Below are 21,883 nucleotides of genomic sequence, written 5' to 3' on the forward strand. Positions count from 1 at the left end.
AAAGACCATTTCAGTGCAGTGGTTCATGAAGACACTTCCTAAAACATAGTTCAGGATTCTGATTTACCTGTGCCTGTGTGTGAATTGCTGTGTGCTGCAGCCGCTGCCCAGGCCGGGATCTGAGACGACCCGGGAACGTACCAGCCCTTTGCTCATCGCTGCCAAACAGAGCCGTGAAATCACTTTGCCGTGGTCCAGCTGCTGCTGGTGTGGAGTGTCACAACCTTTCCACCACCAGGAAACGGGCTGTGTGAGAAGCTCTGGGATGTGTTTCTGTGATAGCACTGCTCCTTTATGAGCTGCCAGGTGTTTCGGGTCAGGGCTGGGCAGGAGACGGTTCATAGCGACCGAGTGCTGTTAAACAGAGGTGATGCTCCATGTGTGCAGCTCCTGCTGCAGTTCATTCCCTGGGCGAGCGCAGCCTCACCACCTTTGCAGGCTCCTTGAGCTCCTCGTTTTGATCTCTGTCCTTCCACCAAGTCTTCCCTTTCCTGCACAAATTAGGATTCCTTCGCCAGATCCCTCCGGCTTGGCCTTCGCTTCCCCGTGCAGGTACACCTGCATCCCGTGTCGCAGGGGTTGCTGCGCGGGTAGTTAGCAGCACCTGGAGAAGGAAGGCATGTAGAAATGTTTGCATAGACTGCTGCGAAGCTTTATGGCTTTGGGTTCTTCGGGCCAACTTCTGTTTGGTTTGTGAAGCTTAGGTCTGCAGTTTGGGCTGTTGAGCCTGTAACCAAAAGCCCCGGTTGTGAGTTCGGATCCCAGGAGAGGCTGGGCCTCCACGTAAGGGCGCAGAAGCTCTGCTCGTGCCCCGCGCCGAGTTGCCTGGCACCGGCTTTGGGCTCCCGGCCTGGCTATTGAGAGGGTAGGCTGCGAGATACCTTAGGAGGGCATGTTCATGCATGTATCTCTGCATGTTTATTTTCTAGAAATACAGAAGAAAAACTAAATGCTACTTTGATTTATCTCTCTAGCTTGATCTCATATTATTGCAAATATTATTATTTTATCACTTTTCTCTCTCATTTCACTAAGAATCTATGCTTTTTTGTTACAAGGCAAAGCCTATCTTGCTGACTCAGAAACCCCCCCCCCCCCAATTTTCTTACTACAGTGTCATAAAACATTACGATTGTATGGCATTGCAAGAGGAAACTTTTTAGAAAACATGATTATAATTCCAGTGGGGTAATAAATAACTAGAATTGATCAGCTGCTGCTGCTTAAAATACCTTGAAAGACCTGTTTGCCCTGAAGTTGCTTTTCTTCAGTAAAATAAATTGACAGAATTGTACATGCTTACTCTGTTGATACAAAAGGCCCTTAGCCTGTATGTGCTGGTTTAAATATTAACTTAAATAGTTGTAGCCAGTAATGTTGACTGAAAGGTGGCTTTTTGTTGTTGACAAAAGTTGACCCCGTGCTCCCAAAAAGGAGGGCCATGGCACCAGCAACTTCTATTGCTTATTCTCCTAAAATAGAGAAGAAATAGTCTTGATCCCAGTATTTTATACTCTTTGGCCACTATTCTGTGATTCCACATATGTAAATGATTCATTTAAGGAAAAAAAGTGTCCTGAATTGGAGAGCATCTTTCTTGAGCAGCCATTTGCATCTGTTGTTAAATCAGAATTTAATATTTAAGCTCTATTAAAGATCATCAGAATGAAGCCAGCATCTTTGATGCAAATTTGATACTGAAAAGCTGCAGATTTCAGCTAATAAAAAATGAGATCAGCTTCTAGTATGTAGTAATACTCATTTAATCTGAAATATTCCCTTTCCAGATAAGTTTGTATACCAGTATTTCCGTGGTACTAGTTGAAGTGAACGAAAGGGAAGGGTACTATTTTGTGTGTTATCATGAGGAATCCTGTACATGTTACAGACTAATTTACTTGCTTGAAAATCTTTATAGCTTGCTGCTGTTCAAAAATTGAGCTTATCAGCAGTAAGTCAGGGAAAGGATTGGCCTTAACCCAGCGCAGGCTGACCCGCTTCGCGGTGTGCCTGCCACCCGCTTGCGTGGGCACGGCCGAGGGGCGCCAGGCAGCTCGCGGCAGCGCGGGTCGCGTGCCGGCACCGAGAGCCGGGCCGTGCCGCGAGGCTGGAGCGAGGGCAGGTGCCGAGTGAACCAAGGAGCGGGAAGACGCTCGTTTCTAGCCGCGGGGGCACGCTGTGCTGCGCGAGCTGGGGCTGGGCTGGTGCTCTGGACCCGGCGTTACCTGCCTGCGGGTATTTCTGAAAGAGCGTTTACAGTTAATTTGTCCTGCAAGCTCATCGGTGTTAGTTACATGCAAGCGTCTTAAAAGATCTCAGCGCAGTAGATAAAATTGGACAGGATGTTTATTTGATAACAACTTACTGCCCAGTGGATTAGAGGCTGAAGTTTCAGCAAGGCTTGGTGTTTTAGGTGCTTCTTCAGATTCCCAGTAGCCGGCCTGATGAGACTGGTGTTATTTCTCCCTCCGGGTCCAGCTGGGAGCCGGTACGAGAGGAGGTTTGTAAACTCTGTTTGGAGCTTTCAGTGAGAACCAGGCACTCGAGAGCTGGAGCGATCCTGAACTTAGGTCCCAGGGTGAATTTGGGGCGATTTGGTGTTAGCCCAGCTGGTGCGAATTATCAGCAATAATCCATCCAGTGGCAGAAGCAGTTGGCAAAACAGTAAATATGTGGCATGCTGCTTTTCCCCATCCTGAGACAAAATAATATGTGCTAGGTTTTTAAGTCTGATCCTCGCGCTGTGCCAAAAGCTATCTTTGATACTGAATTGTCTGTATTAATGTTTTTGTAAACAATTTTAAGAAATGGCTAAGTAAAATGCTAAACACTTGATCAGTATGGAAATTTTCAATCCTGTGCTATCCTGCAGTTTCTTATCTGTTTTAATACAAAGCAAAATCTGAAGTTCTGTTGAGGTCACTTCAGAAGTAAAATAAAAAATGTAGTTTCCTGCAATCCTCAGATGTAGTGAAAGTTCTGTGTGATCGAATCCATGTAGTCTCTGGACCTAGTTTTAAGTAGTCTCTGGCTACTTATGCAGTGGGACCAGAAGTTTATATCCAACAGTATTATTCCGTGCTATAAAACCATACCAAGCTATTTCCGTCAGAGCAGGTTGGCTGCTGCCTTTTCAGGTCACTCTCCTTGCTTGACTTCCCATGCCCATAGCAAACTCTTGGAAATAGGTCCCCTGTTCGCCTGGGAGGTCGATACCGGAAAATGCGTACCTCTTTTACAGTTCTGGTGCAGTGCGGCAGGATCTCTGAATGGGGTGGTTTCCCTAATAAATGGTCATAGCCGAGACAGAACTGCAACTCCATCTGCAGAAAAATAGTGTCTGGCTTGTTTTGCTGCCCTGCACAGATGTTATTATTCCACACATACTTGGCTGAGATGCAGTGCATACTAAATCAGTAATTCTACTTAATTTGAGAAGCACACCATAGGCCTTGTGCAGATTAAGCTCTGGGCCAAGCCTGGCAGGCCAGCCAGTTCCAGGCCAGGTAAGGCCTCTTGGACATGTCCCCCCCCTCACTTCCCACCGGAGAGAGGAATGTGGTTGGGAATTTCACAGGGGTCTTCATCTGTGCAGGAAAGTTGGTCTCTTGAGGAAGGCCAAATAAGTACATTTAAACTGCTATAACTGAGCCTGTGCCAATCCTGGTGGGGACCATTCTTATTTTGCTTATCTGCGGCTCCCTTTAGTTTAATTTAGGCCTGTTTTTGTTTAACTGGAGCTAAACAATGAAAAGCCGCTTGGACTGGACTGAGCTGTGCTCAGCTAGGCAGCCGGAATTCATGCTCCAGAGAGCGCCACGAAACTTTTCCAATGCAGAGAAATTGGGGGTGCGATGGTGCTGCCGCACTTGTTTTGCTCTAAATCTTTTTTTGCACACACAGGTCCGTTAAGAGGGTGAACGGGAAACATCTAGCGCAATGCAATTACCTACGGCCCGAATGCTGCATTATGTTTAATGCATGAGTGGTGCCCCTGCTTAACTTCTCATGAATCCCATGTGGTCACTATTATGCAAAAAGTGTTGTGCAGGAAGCTTGAATCTTTAATACTTCACAGGACTTGAAGATGTGCAAGGACCAAGTATTTAGTTTTAGTGCTTAGGTAGCTGACTGTACATAGTTACAAAATTAGCAAGTACGTAACGACTTGATGTGATATTGCTGTCACAATAACAAATTCAGTTTTTCATTTTTCCAAGTAAATCCAATTTTCTAACATTACCTACAGTAATATTTTTCAGTGCAGTATAACCTACTTTACCTACAAAATTTATATATAAACTTAGTGATTTGTGCATTAGTTGATAGCTTTCAATTACACCCTGTCAGATCTGTTTCCCCCCCCCCCCCCCAATTGCATAGTAATAGAAAAATGAGTTTCACTGTTGATGGAAAGTGTTTTGATGATCCACCACCAAATTGCTGGACTTATTGATGAATCTTCTTCTTCTACATCTTCTTTTGTTCAGGGAAGGGGGTAAAATCAATGAAGTGTTGTTGTTCTGGCAGTTTGCAAACCAAAATGTCAGCATTCTCGTAGGATATTGCCTTAACAAAAATGGGTGGCTTTGCTGAGAATTGCTTAATAGAAGCAGATTGGAAATTGATAAAAGTTTAACAGCCTGAAAATGATCCTATGAAAAGGCTACATTAAATTATTTGTAGAATTTGTAAGTAGACACAGTTTTTAAGTTGTTTTTTTGTAAGATCTAAAATAGAATAGAATAATAAAGCACATATTAGCTAGCTTATTTAACTATGTCTTACCTTTGTAACCACTGCTAGATCTTTCCCCTTTCTGCTGCTTAGTGCTTGCTTCTTAAATTAGGCTCTGAGCTATTCCCAGCAGTAACAATCTTATACATCAGGACACCCCAGCGCTCACCTGTTCACACTTGACAGTGTGCCAGACCCAGAAGCTGGGGAGCTTTGCAGGACTGACTGATACTTTTTAGGAAAACAAAAACAGACCCTATTTCATATACGTAGGTAAGTTGGAGGAAAGCTATATTTTAAGGCAGTCTGAAGTTACAGTGTTCCTTTAATTTGGTCTGTACTACTTTTTCTCTGTTCTAATAAAGCCTTGTAAAATTCATGTGGGCAAACACGGGCAAAGGAATATTGTTAATGTGAGATATTTGGGTCCCAAGTTCTGGTCTTCATTTGCAGGGTTCTCTGAGCTCCAAAAGCGCATCATCCTGTTCTTCTTCTAGGGGGAAACTAGGTAGGCTCCGTGCAGCTTCTAACACTATTTCTTTCTAGTTTCAGGCCCTTTAGATTCGTAAGTACATCATCTGAGCATCTAGATTTGATCTCTATAGTGGTTATATATTCATGTCTTGACAGTTAGGTTTAGGAGTATTAGGTGAGTATTAGGAGTATTAGTAGTGAATTAAATACATCAGTCTCTAAGTAACTTCTCTTTAAGAAATACTAAGTTCCTGGGGAGAGCTGTCAAGGTCTTGGCCACCAGAGAGACTTCCTCCCATTTCACTGTGCTCTCGTTGTTTTGAAGATTACAGAGTTTTAATTTAAAAAAGTCTGAATATAAACAATTATGACAATTGAGCAAGTGGTTGTTTAGAGCTTTGTAAACCTGCCTTTCCTGCTTTCTGACTGCCATGCAGATATGGTAAAATAGGTTGTCAGTGGAAAAATTATTACAGCATTTTTGATGCAATCAATTTTGTGCTCAGAAACAAGTGCCATAGCTAAATAACGTTACACTCTTTTAAACGTAAACTATTCATTTCTGCATGCACTTGGGAACTTCAGGATTTAAATAGAAATAAGATCTGAGTTATGTGGGCATGAGAATAAAGATGCGAGTCTGCTAATGTCCTTCTGCACATAACTCAAAAGCCATTGCCGGTGCCTCTCAGCGGAAGACCTTCCGTGGCGTGCTTGAAGCCCGCACGGGTGTTCGCAGCAGCATCCTCGCACCTTGCAAATGGAGCCCTTGGCCGCTACCTGGGAGAGGTGCCCAGCCTCGTTCCGTGTGGTGGTTAGGCTTCGTGTACCTTTAACTCCGTGGTATCAGGTATTTTGGCTTCTGTACTGACGGTTCTGTCATGTTAGAGCACTTGCTACTACGGCAATAGGAATTTGAAGCTGACCGTCCTCCTGAGGCCTTGGAATAGCTCCTCTTCCTCTTTGCACGCTCGCAGAAGCTGTGAGGGCTCCGGCTCGGGCTGGCAGTGTGGCAAGTCTGTCACCGTTAGGTTGCTGCTTCACAGGAGACCGTGGCTCGTAACGGAAGCATCGTTAAGATTTAGCGGCTGTTTGGCTGCCTGCAAGACAGAGCCTGTGCTCTCAAGTCACTCTGGTGGCCGGGGGGTCTCGCGAGCACCAGCGCTGCTGCCCGCGTGGGGGACGCAGCAGCCCCGCGGCCGCCCCCTCGGGCCAGAGCCCAGGCTCCCCGCGGCGGGGGCGGCGAGGAGATTTGTGCCGCTGTTGAGCTTGAAGCTGTCGGGTGGACTAGCTTCACCTCCGTCCTGCCTTTGAACTATTATCCCAAAAGGGGATTAGCCCCTGAAAGGTTCCTGTTCTGGGCTTTATTGCGTTAGAATTTTTTTTTCCTAATGTACTAATAAAACTGCCAATTTCTTGCAGGTGGGTGTACATGGCATTAGAATAGAATTCATCAATGAAAAAGGATCAAAACGCACCGCCACCTACTTACCGGAGGTTGCAAAGGAGCAAGGTCATTGTTGCACTTTATTTCATATGATCTGGTGAAGAATTTAAACATACGTATAAATCTAAAATGCAATATTTGACCTTGCACTGATGTCAGATGATGGAGCAATATTTAATTGTAAGAAAAGACTCTTCTATAAAATGCAAATTACATGTCTGTATAAAATCAATCCCCTTATAAGGATTTCAGTAAATTGTAGCAGTGTGTGGGGGGGTGTTTTTGGTTTTTTGTTTGTTTTGTTTTAAGCAAGTCATAAATGCTGTACAGCTATATGTGGAATGAAATATGGAGTGGGTGGTACAGTGCTAATAACCATCTTTACAGCTTGTAAAAGCTGCCAATTTTCATATATTTGTCATGTTGTGATATCAGTGGCTTGCAGAAGCTCTCCTGATGAAGTGATGGGATGTCTGGGCAGAGATTTTAACGGCTGATTTATTCCTAAACTTGCAGTGCTAAAGTTTTCTTCAATTATGTACTACTCACTGCTGGTATTTAATCCCTTTTAAAACCACTGGCTTCCTGTTTTTTGGGATAGACAGAAGGGAATTGGTTTCATAATGAAAGCCCAGATAATGTCATTGTAGAAGTGTCCCTTTTAATAGAGGCACAGACTTAAGGTCATCAGCTGAAAGAACTACATACGGTAGTTCTGTTGAACAGTGGTCTGTTGTGCTAAGCAGCTAACTTGAACTACTCACTAATGGTTTTTCTCTTCCAGGCTTGACAGTATGTCTAAATCTTTTAAATTTTGCATTGTTGGCATTTTTTTTTTTTTGTCTTTTTATATTCAGATTTGATGTACTAAAGAATACAGTGAAACCTTCACTAAAGATCATCTTTAATAAATAATTCTGTCTCTAACTGGTCACTTAAGTTTAGAATATTTTCAAGGCTTTTTTTTTTTGGTTTTGGGTTTTTTTGTTTGTTTTTTGTTTTTTTTAGTTAAGTGTTTTTGTCAAGACCCTTGATGATCGCTTACAGGAGGTTTCATAAAATTCAGGAGTTTATTTAGGTAAAAATTTCTGAATATTCTTAAGACCGTATATAATGATCTGACCCTTCATGGCACCCAAAACTATTCTATTGTTGTTTTTTTTTACTTTTCTTTCTTTTTAATGCAATGATATGACTAATCTAATCATAGTGTGCCTTTGGAAATAACAAGTCTAACCGCTATCTTGAAATATTAGGCTTCTTAAATCAATATATAGGAGTTTTGAATAGCAGAAAGACTTTGAGAACAATAATGAACCTAAATTCTATCTGGATTTTTAATCTATCATTTTTATTAATCAGCCACCCATAATATGATATAGTAGATCTGAAATGAGAAGTATCACTGCGAAGTTAACAGCAATATTTATGGCGAAGTCCAATCTCTAAGTCCTTTGCACATGTTCAGCTAATAAATCTTTCAAATTGTATTTCAGATAGAAATTTAACTTTTCATACTGTTGTATCCATTTATAATGTATAAAGTGATAGTGATACGTGATCATAACTTAACATTTCAGAAGAGTGTAATTTTGTATGTAGCCCCCAATCCAGGAAACCTGGGTTATGGTGGGTCCACTTTTAAAATACTTCAACTATTTCAAGATAAAGGTGTTTGTACAGCAAACAACGTAGAAACAAATCCTATTCATCATATTCCCTTCAACTGTCTCTTCTCAAGTGGAGAAGAATGTTTTGTATGTTTTATAGTGAACTTCAACCAAGCACTTGCATACTATACTGTATTTTGCAACATCTATTTTTATCACTATATTTTTCACTAACTTTTATTGTTATAAAATTCAACAGGATGGGACCACATTCAGACCATAGATTCCTTATTGAGAAAAGGAGGCTACAAAGCTCCAATTACTAATGAATTCAGGAAAACCATAAAGCTAACCAGGTATGTATCATGGGGTACTACAGAGAAAGTGTTTTTGTAATACCGTGATACGTCCTTTTGGGGTAAGTGGCCGTTTCAGACGTTAACAGTAAGGATTCTTGTATACATTAATAATTTCTTTCCACAGTAGCAGTGTGGACTTCTGAGAATACCTGTGTCTTGCATTAAGCATAACGGGGATTACTGGCGCTAAGCAAGGAAGAACAGACTGCCATTAAATGTCAGGCTGTGTATGTATCAGGCTGCCTGCATATTTCGTTTCATACTCTTGCCTTAACATCACAACTTTGAAAAACCTTAGCAGTGCCTTAGATCTGGGTTTTTTCAGTTTGTTTATTGGCTGTGATGGATCTCCAGGGGCTGTGGTTAACAGGATTCACTTGCTGTCGTTGGTTTGTATTTGAGTGCACGGCGCGCTGTTAGGTCCCTCGGTAGCAGCAGTCTGTTCTCTGAGAAAGCATCGCCTCTTTTTTACCTCTTGTGATGCAGCGGCTTCCCCTGCTGTCCCAACCGCGCCAGGTAGGCGAGCGAGGTAGCCCATCCGACAGTCGAGGTAGCCCGCCCGACAGTCGAGGTAGCTGTTTGACTGCGGCAGGGTATTCTCATAGCAAAGCCGCGAATCCAGTACTTGATTCCGTACTCTCACTCTCGCACACTAGCATGCTTTGATTTGCAGTGCTGGTTGCAGTGTTTGTTTAACCAGATGTGTTCTGGAAGGCTTGTTGGTAGGTGGGGGCTGCAATATTTTAGAATTACTAGCAGGTCCCCTGCCCATAAAATTGTAGTTATGTGGTGAAGGATGGAGGAGTAGCTGCCTATAAGAAAGCCTCTAAAAATACATATTTTTATGAGAATACAATATAAAATGACTGAGCTCTAGTTATCTCTTCCATTCTTGGAGAACTAAGAATTTTATAAATCTTATGTCATAAGGAACTATTAACTCTTCACCCATTGTGTTCCTTGTATCTCTTCAGAGAGGCTGCACTTGACGTCCTATTAATACAGATAACAAACTTAGTTCGGATGCTTTGTCCTATGTTTTATCAGTTTTAGGGGCTCATAGGATCAGAAGATTAGTTTTAATTTTTTTATATATTGCCTTTTCTGTGTCCTGATTTCCTTGGAGATTCTTTCTCAGTGCAGCTAGGTGTAAGCCAGACTTGACTTCCTGGTCCATAATTAAAACCTAATCCAATTCTCTTTAGAGATTTAAAAATATTTGGATTCTCCTGATTGTTTGTTCACTGTTACAGGACAAAGATCTGAGATTTTTGGTTCTTTTTAGCTCCTTCATTTGTCAAGAACTGTCCTGTGTGCAAGTAAAGCTTTCAGTTGATGAAGACTACTCTATTGCTAATTATCCTCACTTCAAGTTGATGGCCAGTAGTTCTGGCCATGTTTAGAAGAATAGAACTAAAATAAATGCAAATAACAGAGCTGAAAGAAATGTGCAGAATATCTAGGGTCTAGAATAACTACTTTTTCTTTCCCATCTCCTTAAGCGAGCAGCTGTGATTCTAGTCAGGCTGCCCTTGGCTTGCTTTGACTCATTTACACACAACTTCATTAACTGCCGAGCTTACGGGTTAGTCTGATAGTGGCAGGGGATTTCATTCACAGACCAGCTTACGCATCAAGTGCAGCGAGTGCCCTGCTCCATTCACATCAGTTCGAGAAGAGCTGAAGCTGAACTCTCAGCCAGAGCCACTGGCCGTCTGTTAAATTAGTACTTTATTAACAAACATAGTTGTATCGAGTAAATGCAGGTTCCCCGGTACTCTGAAACGCTGGCACCAAAGCAAAAAAGCTGCATCTGCGTAAGGTGTTTTGCTCTGTTCTGCTGACAAAGATGGTTTCCCCCAGCAGAGGCAACAGAAGCAAACGTGCTTGCCACCTCCGCTGCTGCCACCGGTAACCCCACAGCAGTTTAAACTTTTGTGTTGGGTTGTGAGTGCAGGTGATGGAGGCATCTGTTGTATTTTTTCAGCCCTGAAAGGGGAGGAGACAACAGGAACGACTACAGGAAAGAAATACGATAAACAGGGGAGGTGGCAACGTTTTGAACCGCTGTAGCTGGATTCACCACATCTGTCAAATCTCTTACGCAAGGTCTTTCTAGGTGATATTTGTGGAAATACGGAATAGCATTGCTGTGTGTAGATACATGATTTACAGTTTTACAGAAGAGTGTAGATGTGGCAATGTGTTCCATGCTGTTGAGCAATACTGACGCTAAGTTTAACCAAAGTATTTGTTGTTGGGACCAGGATTCTGATTCGGTTGCATATAGTCTAAAGAGGATGCAAGTCCATTTGATGTAGCTGTGATTATTATAAAAGCAGAATTTGGACAATTGATATTTATTATTTTAAGAGTCCAGAGATTTGTGGTGTTCTTTTCCAGGGTTTTTTCTCCTAGGCTTTGTGTAGAGCTGACTGAGGTTATGGGACATTCTCAATAAGTTGCCATCAGTTTATATTCCTTCTACCTCAAGTAATGTTGTAGGTAACAATTTATAACAGTTCTGTATTTTTAAATATCTTTATATAAGCACTTAGGTAGTGATTTGTCTAAGTATGATTCAAGAATAACTACCCTGAAAACCAGTGGTGGTCTCCCTGCCCTTGTGCAGCTGAGGTTAGTCTTATCCCTAACGTGAGAAGTACAAAGCTGTTATCATTGTTAAACATACAACTAGCGCTATACTTCTAATGCTACTCGTGGCTTCCTGGTAAAACTTCTTGAATTCGCTTCTTTGCTCCTTCCTAGGTACCGTAGTGAGAAGATGACCATGAGCTACACAGAGTACCTGGCCCATCGTCAGCATCATCACTTCCAAAATGGCATTGGGCACCCCCTTCCACCGTACAACCATTATTCCTGACACTGAGCCGCATGACCAGTCACTGGACCTCTCTGCAGACCTCTTCCCAGGAGACCCTGCCCCTTCTTGGTCTAGCTATCTCTATTACTGTACCATTTTATGATGATAGTTTCCGTTGCCATGTTGAGGCTTCTCCTTAGTCGGTTAAGCTCCTCGTGGCAACGGGTGGGAAAACTGCATTATTACAAAGATCCCATACTTTTTTTTATTGAGTCACTGCAGATTTTTTTGCAGCATATATAGCCCTTGGGGTTTTTATGGAATTTTAAATTTCTACTTCATTAACATTGAATTATATCAATCAAGACTTTCTGTGACTGTGGATGGAAGGAAAGAGTTTAAGGGTTACAGTTAGGCGTTCTTTGTTCAGAAGAAAGGCTTTTACATTAATAGCTGTAACAGGGAATGAAACATATCAGATTCAGGTATTAAACTAGACAATGAATTGCATCTTCATAACCTTCTTAATAATGTCATGTGTACACTATCTCACCCCTGCAGTAAAGATTTCGTGTAGCTATATACACGATCTTCAGACCCAGCACATAAAGCCAAAATTTGGAGGGTGACATACAAAAAGCTTTATTTTGGATGAAGAGAAGCTGTTATATCTACAACGAGAGGTAATGATAATATGGAAGCATTTTCAGAATCGAGTGGTCTGGCTGACAAGGCATGACGTAATCCATTAGGCTACTAGATACCTTTATCTCCCATTCCACTCCGGGAACCGAGGGCACTTTAGCCCTATCAGGACTAGTCATAGTAATGTATTTATAATGAGACGATGCCTTTCTGATGATCTCAAATTAGGAGTCACTTTGGTTTTTAAAAACAGGTTGGTGAGTAGCAGATGTCATATTAGGAAGAAAATGGATTTAGATTTTAGTGCCTTTGACTATGACATAACTATATACTTATATATAAAATTCATAGAAAAAATATAGCAAATGCGCCAGATGGTCTAGCAAACTATATTGAGTTCTCTGCTGATCTGGCATCACGTTTCTTGGAATTCTTTTTTTAAGTGGTGGGGGTTTTTTGGTTGGTTTGTTTGTTTTGAGCAAGCCTGTTTTGGAAAAGAACCACCCTCACCCCCACCCTACCCCTGTTTTGTTCATTCTTTTTCTTTTGGACTTACTGAGTTATATCAAGTCATAGTTAGATAAAAGTTAACTATTGTTTTTAAAAAATATATATTTGATTGTGTTATGAAAGAGCACAGGACAAGTATGCCATAATTTTACATGTCTTCATCTATTGCAGGAATAGTACTTGAGAGCTCTAAGTACTGTGTAATAATTCTGATACCTCTCCACAAGTTAGAAGACAGACAACTGATTGGAACTTTTTACAGCTGTAAAAATAGGATGTAGTAAGAGGTATGTGTGGTATAGTTGCAAGCCCAGTACATGCCAGGAGCTAGCTCCTTGCTCACGTGCCTGCGGAACTCCCATTAATACCTGTCGTAGTTCAGCACATGTTCTAGGGGACAACACATCCCATCTGTTATAGAAAAGACCTTCCTAATACAGATGAGTAAACTGCAGTAAGCAGAAATTACAGTTATTTCAAATAACAAAGGTTTGTAAAAAATACATACAATAGAATTCCAATAGCTAAATTGAGTTAAGATGTAACAAATGTCAGACTAATTGTAAATGTTTCAGTGTTTCAAAAAGAGATTTGGATAAATTATGCTCATCCCTTATGTGAGATTAGCTTTGCTACTTAATTTTTATGGAGGTTCTTATAGAAGGTCTTCGGTATTCCTTCATCCACAGCATCTGATGTTCAAATATTAACATTTTCAGTTGTGATGCCTTAATTTATAAATAAACAGAGGGCCTGAAAATTCAGGAGCCAAGAGGTGCCAGGCAGACGCTGCAAAAATTAATAGATGTTTATATAGAGGCTATTTTGGATGATACTGTTGTGTTTCTACTTGGGGAACATTTTTAAATGGATTAGTCTTCAAGTGGAAATTGTGAACAAGTGGCTACCTGACAGAGGTTTTTTTTGGTTTTTTTTTTTCCTCCTCTCCTCCTTGCCCTTATAGGGAAACTGAGCACAAACTGAATCATATTGTCTGCTGCAAAAAAAAGTCATCCAACCCCATCTTTATCTGTCATCTCGTTACAGCATGCTCATGCTTCTGTATGAGCTCATTGTTAGAAGTTTTTTAAAAAGATCTATTATATATAAAAATATATATGTATTGAAAGGTGCTAATCAACCTCAAGCAGGTCACGTGACTGGTCATGCGGATCTAAAATCATATCAGATTTTTAAAAAAAATCTTCGATATATGCAGATGTTATACAGAATTTCTTACCAGTGTAATAATGATATACTGATGAATAAACAATCCTGCAGGTTTTTAAGGACGAGGTCAGCAATACTTCCCACCATGGCTTGGGGGGGAAAAAAAGGATAGTTTTGTCTCCTTTTTGTACACAGCATAATGCACAACGCATTTTTGTCTAACTCTCAGTAGCTGTTGCTTAAAAATATAGTTCAAAGGGTGTTATACAAACTGTAAAGGTGTGCTTTTAAAATGAGTTAATGCCAGACCCTTCTGGACCAGAGTTTTGTATCACTAATTAAAAAAACTGTTACAAAGTCTATGGTCAATCAGATTTGTATGATATTTTATAAAAATGCTTAGAATAATCAGTCTATCTACAGTGTTTCTAGGGCACCTACCTCCTCAGCACGCAAGTGCTGAGAATGCTACAGATCGTTTCTGTGTAATTGTGGGTTTATTTGTACAAAATGTGCAGTTCACTGTGACATGCACTGGGACAGAATAGGTCTGTTTGCTTAAAGCTGATCAAGAAACGCTTTCGTAAATGTCGTTCCCTTGTAATTATGTTTATTGCCCTTTCAGATACATCGCTGGTTTTAGATAAAGACTTTATTTTATTATTTGGGGTACTTTATAAGAAGTTAAGGTACAACCACGTAGCCTGTTTCACTGTTTCAGTCGGAAGGCTAACTTCCAGTGAGCACTAATCAGTTTGCCTTATTCCATTAAAAGGGTTTTCTTTTAATTCTTTTGCTTAACGTTCCTAAAAACCATGTTCTGTAAACCGAGTTAGACGACAAACCCCCAGAGCTGACGTGAAGCTGCTGCTCAGTCGTGCTTCAAGCGGCTGCCTTCTGCACCGGCTGCTGTAGCACGGACGTCCCAGCATCTCCGCCCCGCTGCTGCTGGTGGCAGGGGGGGGCACGCTCCAGTTCTGACCTCGGATACACTGCTGTTTAATCAGGACAGTCCAGTCCACGGGCACACCCTGGCATTTGTATATGGACCTCCTTCCTCGTCTTCAAATGTGCGGGTTTTTAAAATTGTTGTCTGGAGTAGGTTACATCTCTTGTGCGTGTTAGATCGAACCAAAGAAGCCTCCAGCCATGCCCAAATGCTGCTCCTAAAGCCTGCCTTCCAGTCCTTACAAAATCCCTGCAGGATTAAATGTATTAACTTTTTTATTTTTGTACAGTTTCTAACTGATTTTTGCTAGTGATGTTAATTGAATTAAGTTTATTTGGGGAGTCTGAGTATCTACTCCATTTAAATAAACTGGTGACTTTCCTTTTATGTTGGAAAAAAAAAAGAAAAAAAAGAAAAAAAAGAAAAAAAGGAAACCCAAAGTGTGCCTCTCAGATTTAAGGGTTTCTGGTTACATTTATTCTGAAGACCAGCAATGATTCTTTATATACAAAGATATGTTTTCCTCATTTTTTATTACTGTTAAAGAAAAAATAAAGAATAAAAACCTCTTTCTTTGCTCTGGACCCAGTAATTGCGCTGGTACATAAACGCACTGAGAAAACAAACTTTTGTTTGAAACTTTTGTAACAACTTATGACTGTTTTTGTATATCAAAGTTGATTCTTTTCAAAATATTTGGATCTAGTTTCTAAGTTATTTTAGTGTTTTATATGTTACAAAAAAATTACTTTGAATTGTTCACCAGCATCCTGAGTTATCTGTAATGCAGTGGTGACACACAATAGGCTTAAAGCTACCTGGAGTAGCTGGTAAGGCCTCTCTTTTCCTTCCTTCCTTAGCAACCTGATTGATTACAATAATATCACAGATTACCTGAAACCCCTTCCTTTATAACTAGATCCTCCTTCCTTCCACATTTAATTGCTATTAGTGTGAAGAAACTGTTGAAATGGGCATTTTAATATAAGTATGGCTTAAAAGATAAAAATGAGGAAAAAGCAAAAAAAAAAATTATATAGAAGGTTATCTGTGGGTCTGTGAGATATGGCTGTGGAAAGATATTGTAGTAGTTTTAACACTATTGTTATTACCTTTTAAATCATTTATCCAATAAAATAAGGAAAAAGAATCACCATTTCTTTTTATGTTTCTCTGCTTAATTGTGTGGCTTGGTCAGTTTTTTTGTTTGTTTTTATTGGAACATTTGAAATTGGTATTTTAGATGCTAATGATGTTAGGAATATTTCTCTGTGATTAACTCAGTCTTTTCATTTTGCCTACTGTAGGAACAAATTGGACAGGTGCAGCTTGCAGTCTAATTCAGAAGTGAGTCACTGAACACTCCAACTTATATCAGCATTTCAGGTCCAGTTTTGTACTTTTTATGTCTAACTTTAAACATTGAATTATGTCCAGCATTGGGCCTCTTCCTCTCTGAGAGGTGGAAGTGGTTCTGACTTTCATAAAACACAGCTTGGTTGCAGAGCCAGTTACGCTGGTGTGACCAATACGCTTCCCTGCGCTACAGTAGGAACGTTATTCAAGAGGATAAATAGTACTAAGTTGAAAAATGAATTCATGCAGCAAAATTTATGTCAAATAATATCTTCAAGGAAATAATTTCAGTATACTTTCTTCGTATTAATCTCATAGTAGAAGGTGTAATTCTAAAGAATATCAAGGTTTGCGTTGCCATGAGTGATTTATTTCATATCATGTCATGTTGACCACATTTTACAGAAAAAAAGTGATCGTTTGGATTTTTCGTTAACTTAGGGGGTTCCTTCAATGTATGGTGGGCCAGGGAAGGAAATTTTTTCCCTTCCCCCCCAAACTTTTAGTCTAAGGCAGTATGGCCATTTTTAAGTTTTTATTTGGGAAGGAGATCCAGTGAGAACAGCATACCAGAACCATTAGTTCAACAGCTGTAAGTGTCAGCACTGGTTTTCAGTGTCCCTGTAGTAACTCTGGCTTGGTGGCAGAGCTTCCTGGGGTGCCTGGCAGGAGGGGAGGAAGGCTTGGCCATCCTCCCACCCCCCCCCGGTGTGGGCAGCTATGCTCATGCTGAAGGGATGTTTGTTTGAGGAGGGAGGAAGGCGTGTGCTCCTGTGAGGCAGCAAAGCCCCCATCCAGCTGTGCTGATGACAAAAGACAGTTCCCAAGACAGAGGTAAAACTGACTTCTAAAACCGTGTTTCCTGAATTCAATGTCTGTTGCACTGAGAGACATCTTCTGTTGAGTATGAGTGAAAGGGAACGTACTCCCTCTGTAGGATAGTTATTGAGACAAAGCAGAAAATTTTAATGGGCCCCTGCTCATGTTTTTGTCTTTGACTAATCTAAGATTTGTGTCTCCTGTCCATAGATGCAAATTCTTAAAAAAAAAATAAATAACTAAAAAATCCAAGTAATCTTCAGATGTTGAGGATTGATACAGATGTTACTCCACTTGCTTGAAGCCTCTATGTGGAAGATAACATTTAACTCTGCAGGAAAAAGCTATTCAAGCAAATAGCTTAGACTGTCAGTTTAGCATTTTACAGATTTGGTATCATTAGTCTGAAATTGGTAACATCTACCTAGAACTCATAGTTCACTGAGGTGTATACTTAGTGAAACTTCCTACCAGAAGTTTCCTGCTGTTCTTGCTACTTCAGCCTGCTATGTAGTATTACACTGAAAAGAAACTAACACTGAGCATTAAGGATGCTTCAGAGCTGACAACTCACCTACATTGTTGGTATTAAACAGTGAAAGGCTGACTTAATGATTAGAGTTGTAGAGACATTTAGAGAATAACTAGCAGTAACAAGTGAAAAAGAAATTGCTCAGGTTTCCATAAAGCACTTAATGCTTAGGCAGAAGTCTAGTATAATGATTCTGCTTTAAGCATTGTTAGAGAAATGAAGCTGTGGTGTTGATTCTGCTCCCAGACTGGTGAAAACCTCCTGCAATGCACATATAATAAACTCCAGTCAGAAAGGTGGGCATATTCAATATTTTCTCTTTCCAAGAATGGTATTTGCCAGGAAACTTACACAATTACATGCTTGCTGGTCTGAGATGGACTGGGTCACAACACTTGCAGTATACCTAAATGTCCTTTAATTACTGCCAGAAACATTTGTGAAGTGCATTAGAGATGGAACTTCAGTTCAAGTGCCTTAGAGTAGTTTTCTGGACAAAGTTTTAGGCTGAAATCTTCAGTACACGTTCTGTTCAATTCTCTGTTCTTCTACTGAAATGACATAGAACAGGACAGGAAATAACATTCTCTACCAAAGTTGTGGCAAATACAAAAACAAGTGCACAAATTACCCCTTATTTTCAAATGTCACATCATAATGAAGTGGAAGGAGAGTACAGAGAGACATCATATACTGTTTCCTGTGCTTTTTATCCATAAGATATGGACAGGAAGTATTTAAGCAATGATTAAAGGATCTGTCAGCAAGGTAGACTCAGGTTTCTCTTGTGGGGATTGCCAGATAACAGGCACAAGTCCTGCTTGAATGCTTAAACTATCCAGAAATGCTGATAATAGTTGTTCTCTTTTAAAGGAATGGCTACATGCAGAGTAGACCAAGACGAGCATTACAGACAGCTTAGAGCAGAATCCATATTCTTATCTGATTTGATGATTAGCTGTCAAATATTCAAGGCCCCCTAGAAATCTGTTAGTATTACAAATTGAAGCGGAAAGCCAAGTTCAGTTTTCTTACCTAGTTTTACAAAGTCATAAGCAAGACGCACACAGTGCCTAGTAGGTCTAGAATAACAAAACTGTACAGTATCCCTTCAAATGCATTTATTTGTTTCAATGTAAAGATTTAACAACTATTTGCCCAGTGAGCTGGACTTAGGGTGCAACAACAAAAAATTGGACCAAAATACAAAAACAAATACACAAATTACCCCTTATTTGCAAATGTTACCTCATAACCAAGTTTTAGCACATTAAAAAGTTTACAAAATGTAGAACACTTTTACAAATTATTCAGAACTAACAGCATAGGCAGCAGTTCAGCCCCCCACATGAATCCTTGCCCCTGCCATTCCAGTCTGTGCCTGGATAACACGATGCTTGAATGAGAGAGTTGGGCAACTGGAACTGCAGGTTTCCAAAGACAGCTTTGTGCCTGAGCCCAGTGCATGAGCAGCTCCAGCTCCCCGGCACAGTTGGCTGGCGAGAGTGGTGTGGGCATGCTCGCTGTTCTGCCTGCTGCGTCCTCTGCAGCATTGAGAGAATGAATCGGTTGGTAAATGCAGAAATATTTTTTTTTAAAAGTACAAAATTTACCCTGAAGAAAAATAAAATCAATTTTAAAACCACCTTGGCTTTAACTAAGTTACATTAAAAGCTGCCAGACAGATTTACAGCAATATCACTGAGTACAAGATCACAAAACTCAACAGATGTGTTATGTATCTTGTCACTGTAAATATGAAAACATCAAGGTTGACCTCTGTCTGCCTGTTGAAACCTTTCACATACCAACAGAAGGGCTGACATATGCCCTCTTCCTGATTTTTTTGGCCTTTTCAGAGCTTTAACTGCTAAGACTAATTTAATTCATAAAAGTCTGCCTCTAGTGAAACAATTGCAACAGCAAAAAAAAAAAAAACCCAGCACATCTATATTTTTCCATTTTCTATAAATGTATAGGAAACCAATGCCTGCAGTTTAGACACAAGACTTAGGACATAAAAGTACAGCGTTTAAATAGTTGCAAATAGCTGTTTCTGAAAGGAAATACAATTAGGTTTTACAAAACATTATCCAATATACAGAAATATCAAAACCCTGACTGAGGCCAGAGACAGAGGGATAGAACTGCTACACTGAGGTACTCTATAATCTTAAGGTGTGCAAATGAACCGCCTGTTCCTGTCTCCCAGCTTCAGCAAGGCAGCACCTGCTTAAGCACAGGTCAGCTTTGCTTATTAGCAGTATTTGTCAAGCCCTAAGAAGCTGAACCAGAACCAAGTATAGGTAGGTGCTCATAGACTGTGGTCTTTCATTGATTTATGTAAGTATGACCAAGAGCTGTTAATTTTCACCCTGCAAAGGAAACAAAGTGGAATTTCTTCTTTGGTGTTTAAATAGAAGAACACTGAACAAATAGATAGAGCTCAAACACTGCACACGCTGACTGACTCCTTGAAAAGTAGCACTGCACGTGTCCTGGACAGCTAAAGCCTTGGCACCATAGTTTTAATGTCCGTTGGCTACTGCCAGACATTATGGTGGGTGCAGAAGTTTTACTAGCTCCCTCTTGTGCTTCGGAGTGCTGCTTACTCAGTCTGCATTAACAAACTGATCAGTAAACAATTTTATTGTAGTTACTAATGCTGCATGTATGGATGTGCTTGGAGAGTGTCTAAATTTAGACTGTCTTTCACCAACAGAGTAATTAATTCATCATCCTAGTTTTGTTAACTAGCAAGTGTCTCCTATTTTCCTTTTTTAAAAAAAAAAAAAAAACATAGAGGTCTCTGTTCACACACCTCTGACTACTTAAGAAAAACTTCTCTGCACAGTCTAGCCATCAGCACTGCAGATGATTTTTTTTTTTTTTTTTTTTTTTTCCCCCTCTCTCCTGGCAGTGGACAGCAAATCAATCCCAAGATTGAGAGTGAGATTTTTACAATCAGCTTAAACATTTCTAAAACTTGGGCCACTGCTAAAAGGGATAGTCTGTGTCTGGCCACACAGTCCCACTCCTGTTCTGCACCGTGTCGAGTCCTAATGTCTTCCTAACTGTTAACATTGGGACAAAAGAACAATTACGAACATTTGACCAGGAAAAGCCGGGACCATCCTTTTCAATAGTACACTGCACTAGTGCAGTGTAAAACCACGTCTCCAGGTACAGTGCATCAGCAAGTTAGTTTGACCTCGATTGTATCCATAATGCCACAGGAGATAATGCTGATTAGCTTTCAAGAATAGCAATATAATTCTGCTCTTTAATTTTCAGCATAAATAAGCAAAAAAAAAAAAAAGAAAAAATCACCCATAAAAATCATAGCTGCCCATAAACCAAGCTATTCAGGGAAAAGAAAATCATCCTCTGTCACTAAAAGAATACATTCCATAAAAAGATTAAGCAGTCTGCTTTCCCATTCAAACCAATATCCTGCAAATTAGACAAATATTTGTCTATCTGAGGAAGGTTCCAAACAGATGCCAGAGATAACTGAGGCATAAGGAAAATGAAGTTACATGACACAGTGGCTACAGCAGTGCTTGTTCCCTTTCTGATCCTGTTCTTCCCTGTATGTGAATGATCTTTGCTCAGCTATGCTGATGCAGCTTCTTGGGGAGCCATAGCATAAGACCAACTGAAAAAATTAAGTTTAAAACTAACCTTCAAAACAAAAAGGGGGGGGGGGCAGAGAGGGAGGGAAAATTTAACTCCCCTCCCTCCCTTCAGCAGTAGAGCGCACAGCTCTTCACAAGCAAGGGAGCCAACACCGCTTACTGTCTAAAAAAAGGGGAGTGCGCCATGGCCTCCCCTCCCTGCTCATCCCAGTTGCATCCTGGCACTGTTCTGCAGCAGCTCTGACACTCCTACTAGCCTTTTGAGTGTAGCAGTCAATTTAACCCCCTCCCCCCAAAATTCTCACATTCATTTAGTCATTTTAGCAACATGAACAGCTCTGGAGGCTCCAGCCCCAGCACAAGGTAAGGTGGGGAAGGGACGCTTGAGTTCCCTTTTGGTACTGATGAGCTGTTGTGGCAGCTCATCGCAAACTCTGCAGTTCTGCCCCCGACTGCTGTGGGGCCGAGACCTCCCCAGACCACAGTGGCAGCAGCATCCCAGAGAAGGGCATAAGCCACGGCACAGAGCCACAGAGCTGCTGGGCAGAGGGCTGCTGGGAGCAATCTCTCCCCCCCCGGGGGGGTCGCGTAGCAGAGCCCCGTGCTGGGGAATTACATGCAGACGCCGGCTCTGCAAAGGGCCCTGGGGCTTGCCCTAGGGCCGGGCGTGCAAGATGCCCATTGCCGCTCCTGAAGTTTAGGCCAGTGAGAAAGCCGGACAAATTTGGCAGTGGAAGCAAAGAGGTGTCAGTGTGAGAAAGGAGGCTTCTGCAAGTGCTTGGAGGGGGTTAAGGATGGGAGGATGTGCTGGGT

General features: G+C 41.0%; 1 protein-coding gene across 5 annotated transcripts in view; it reads left to right on the forward strand.

The window, feature by feature from the left end:
* AMMECR1 (AMMECR nuclear protein 1) overlaps positions 1-15,881 on the forward strand; it is a 107,639-nt gene extending 91,758 nt beyond the window's left edge. For 3 of the 5 annotated variants that reach the window (XM_064518136.1, XM_064518137.1, XM_064518138.1), the window contains 3 exons: positions 6,634-6,724; positions 8,528-8,624; positions 11,397-15,881. In XM_064518136.1, the coding sequence (XP_064374206.1) occupies positions 6,634-6,724; positions 8,528-8,624; positions 11,397-11,511 (303 nt within the window). In that variant the 3' untranslated portion in view covers positions 11,512-15,881. Of the gene's footprint in view, positions 1-6,633; positions 6,839-8,527; positions 8,625-11,396 lie in introns of those variants that run through there. The other 2 variants (XR_010391006.1, XR_010391007.1) reach the window with 2 other exon arrangements.
* The last annotated feature ends 6,002 nt before the right edge of the window (positions 15,882-21,883 follow it).

The sequence above is a fragment of the Dromaius novaehollandiae genome, chromosome 11, assembly GCF_036370855.1.
Source record: "Dromaius novaehollandiae isolate bDroNov1 chromosome 11, bDroNov1.hap1, whole genome shotgun sequence".
Lineage (NCBI taxonomy): Eukaryota > Metazoa > Chordata > Aves > Casuariiformes > Dromaiidae > Dromaius > Dromaius novaehollandiae.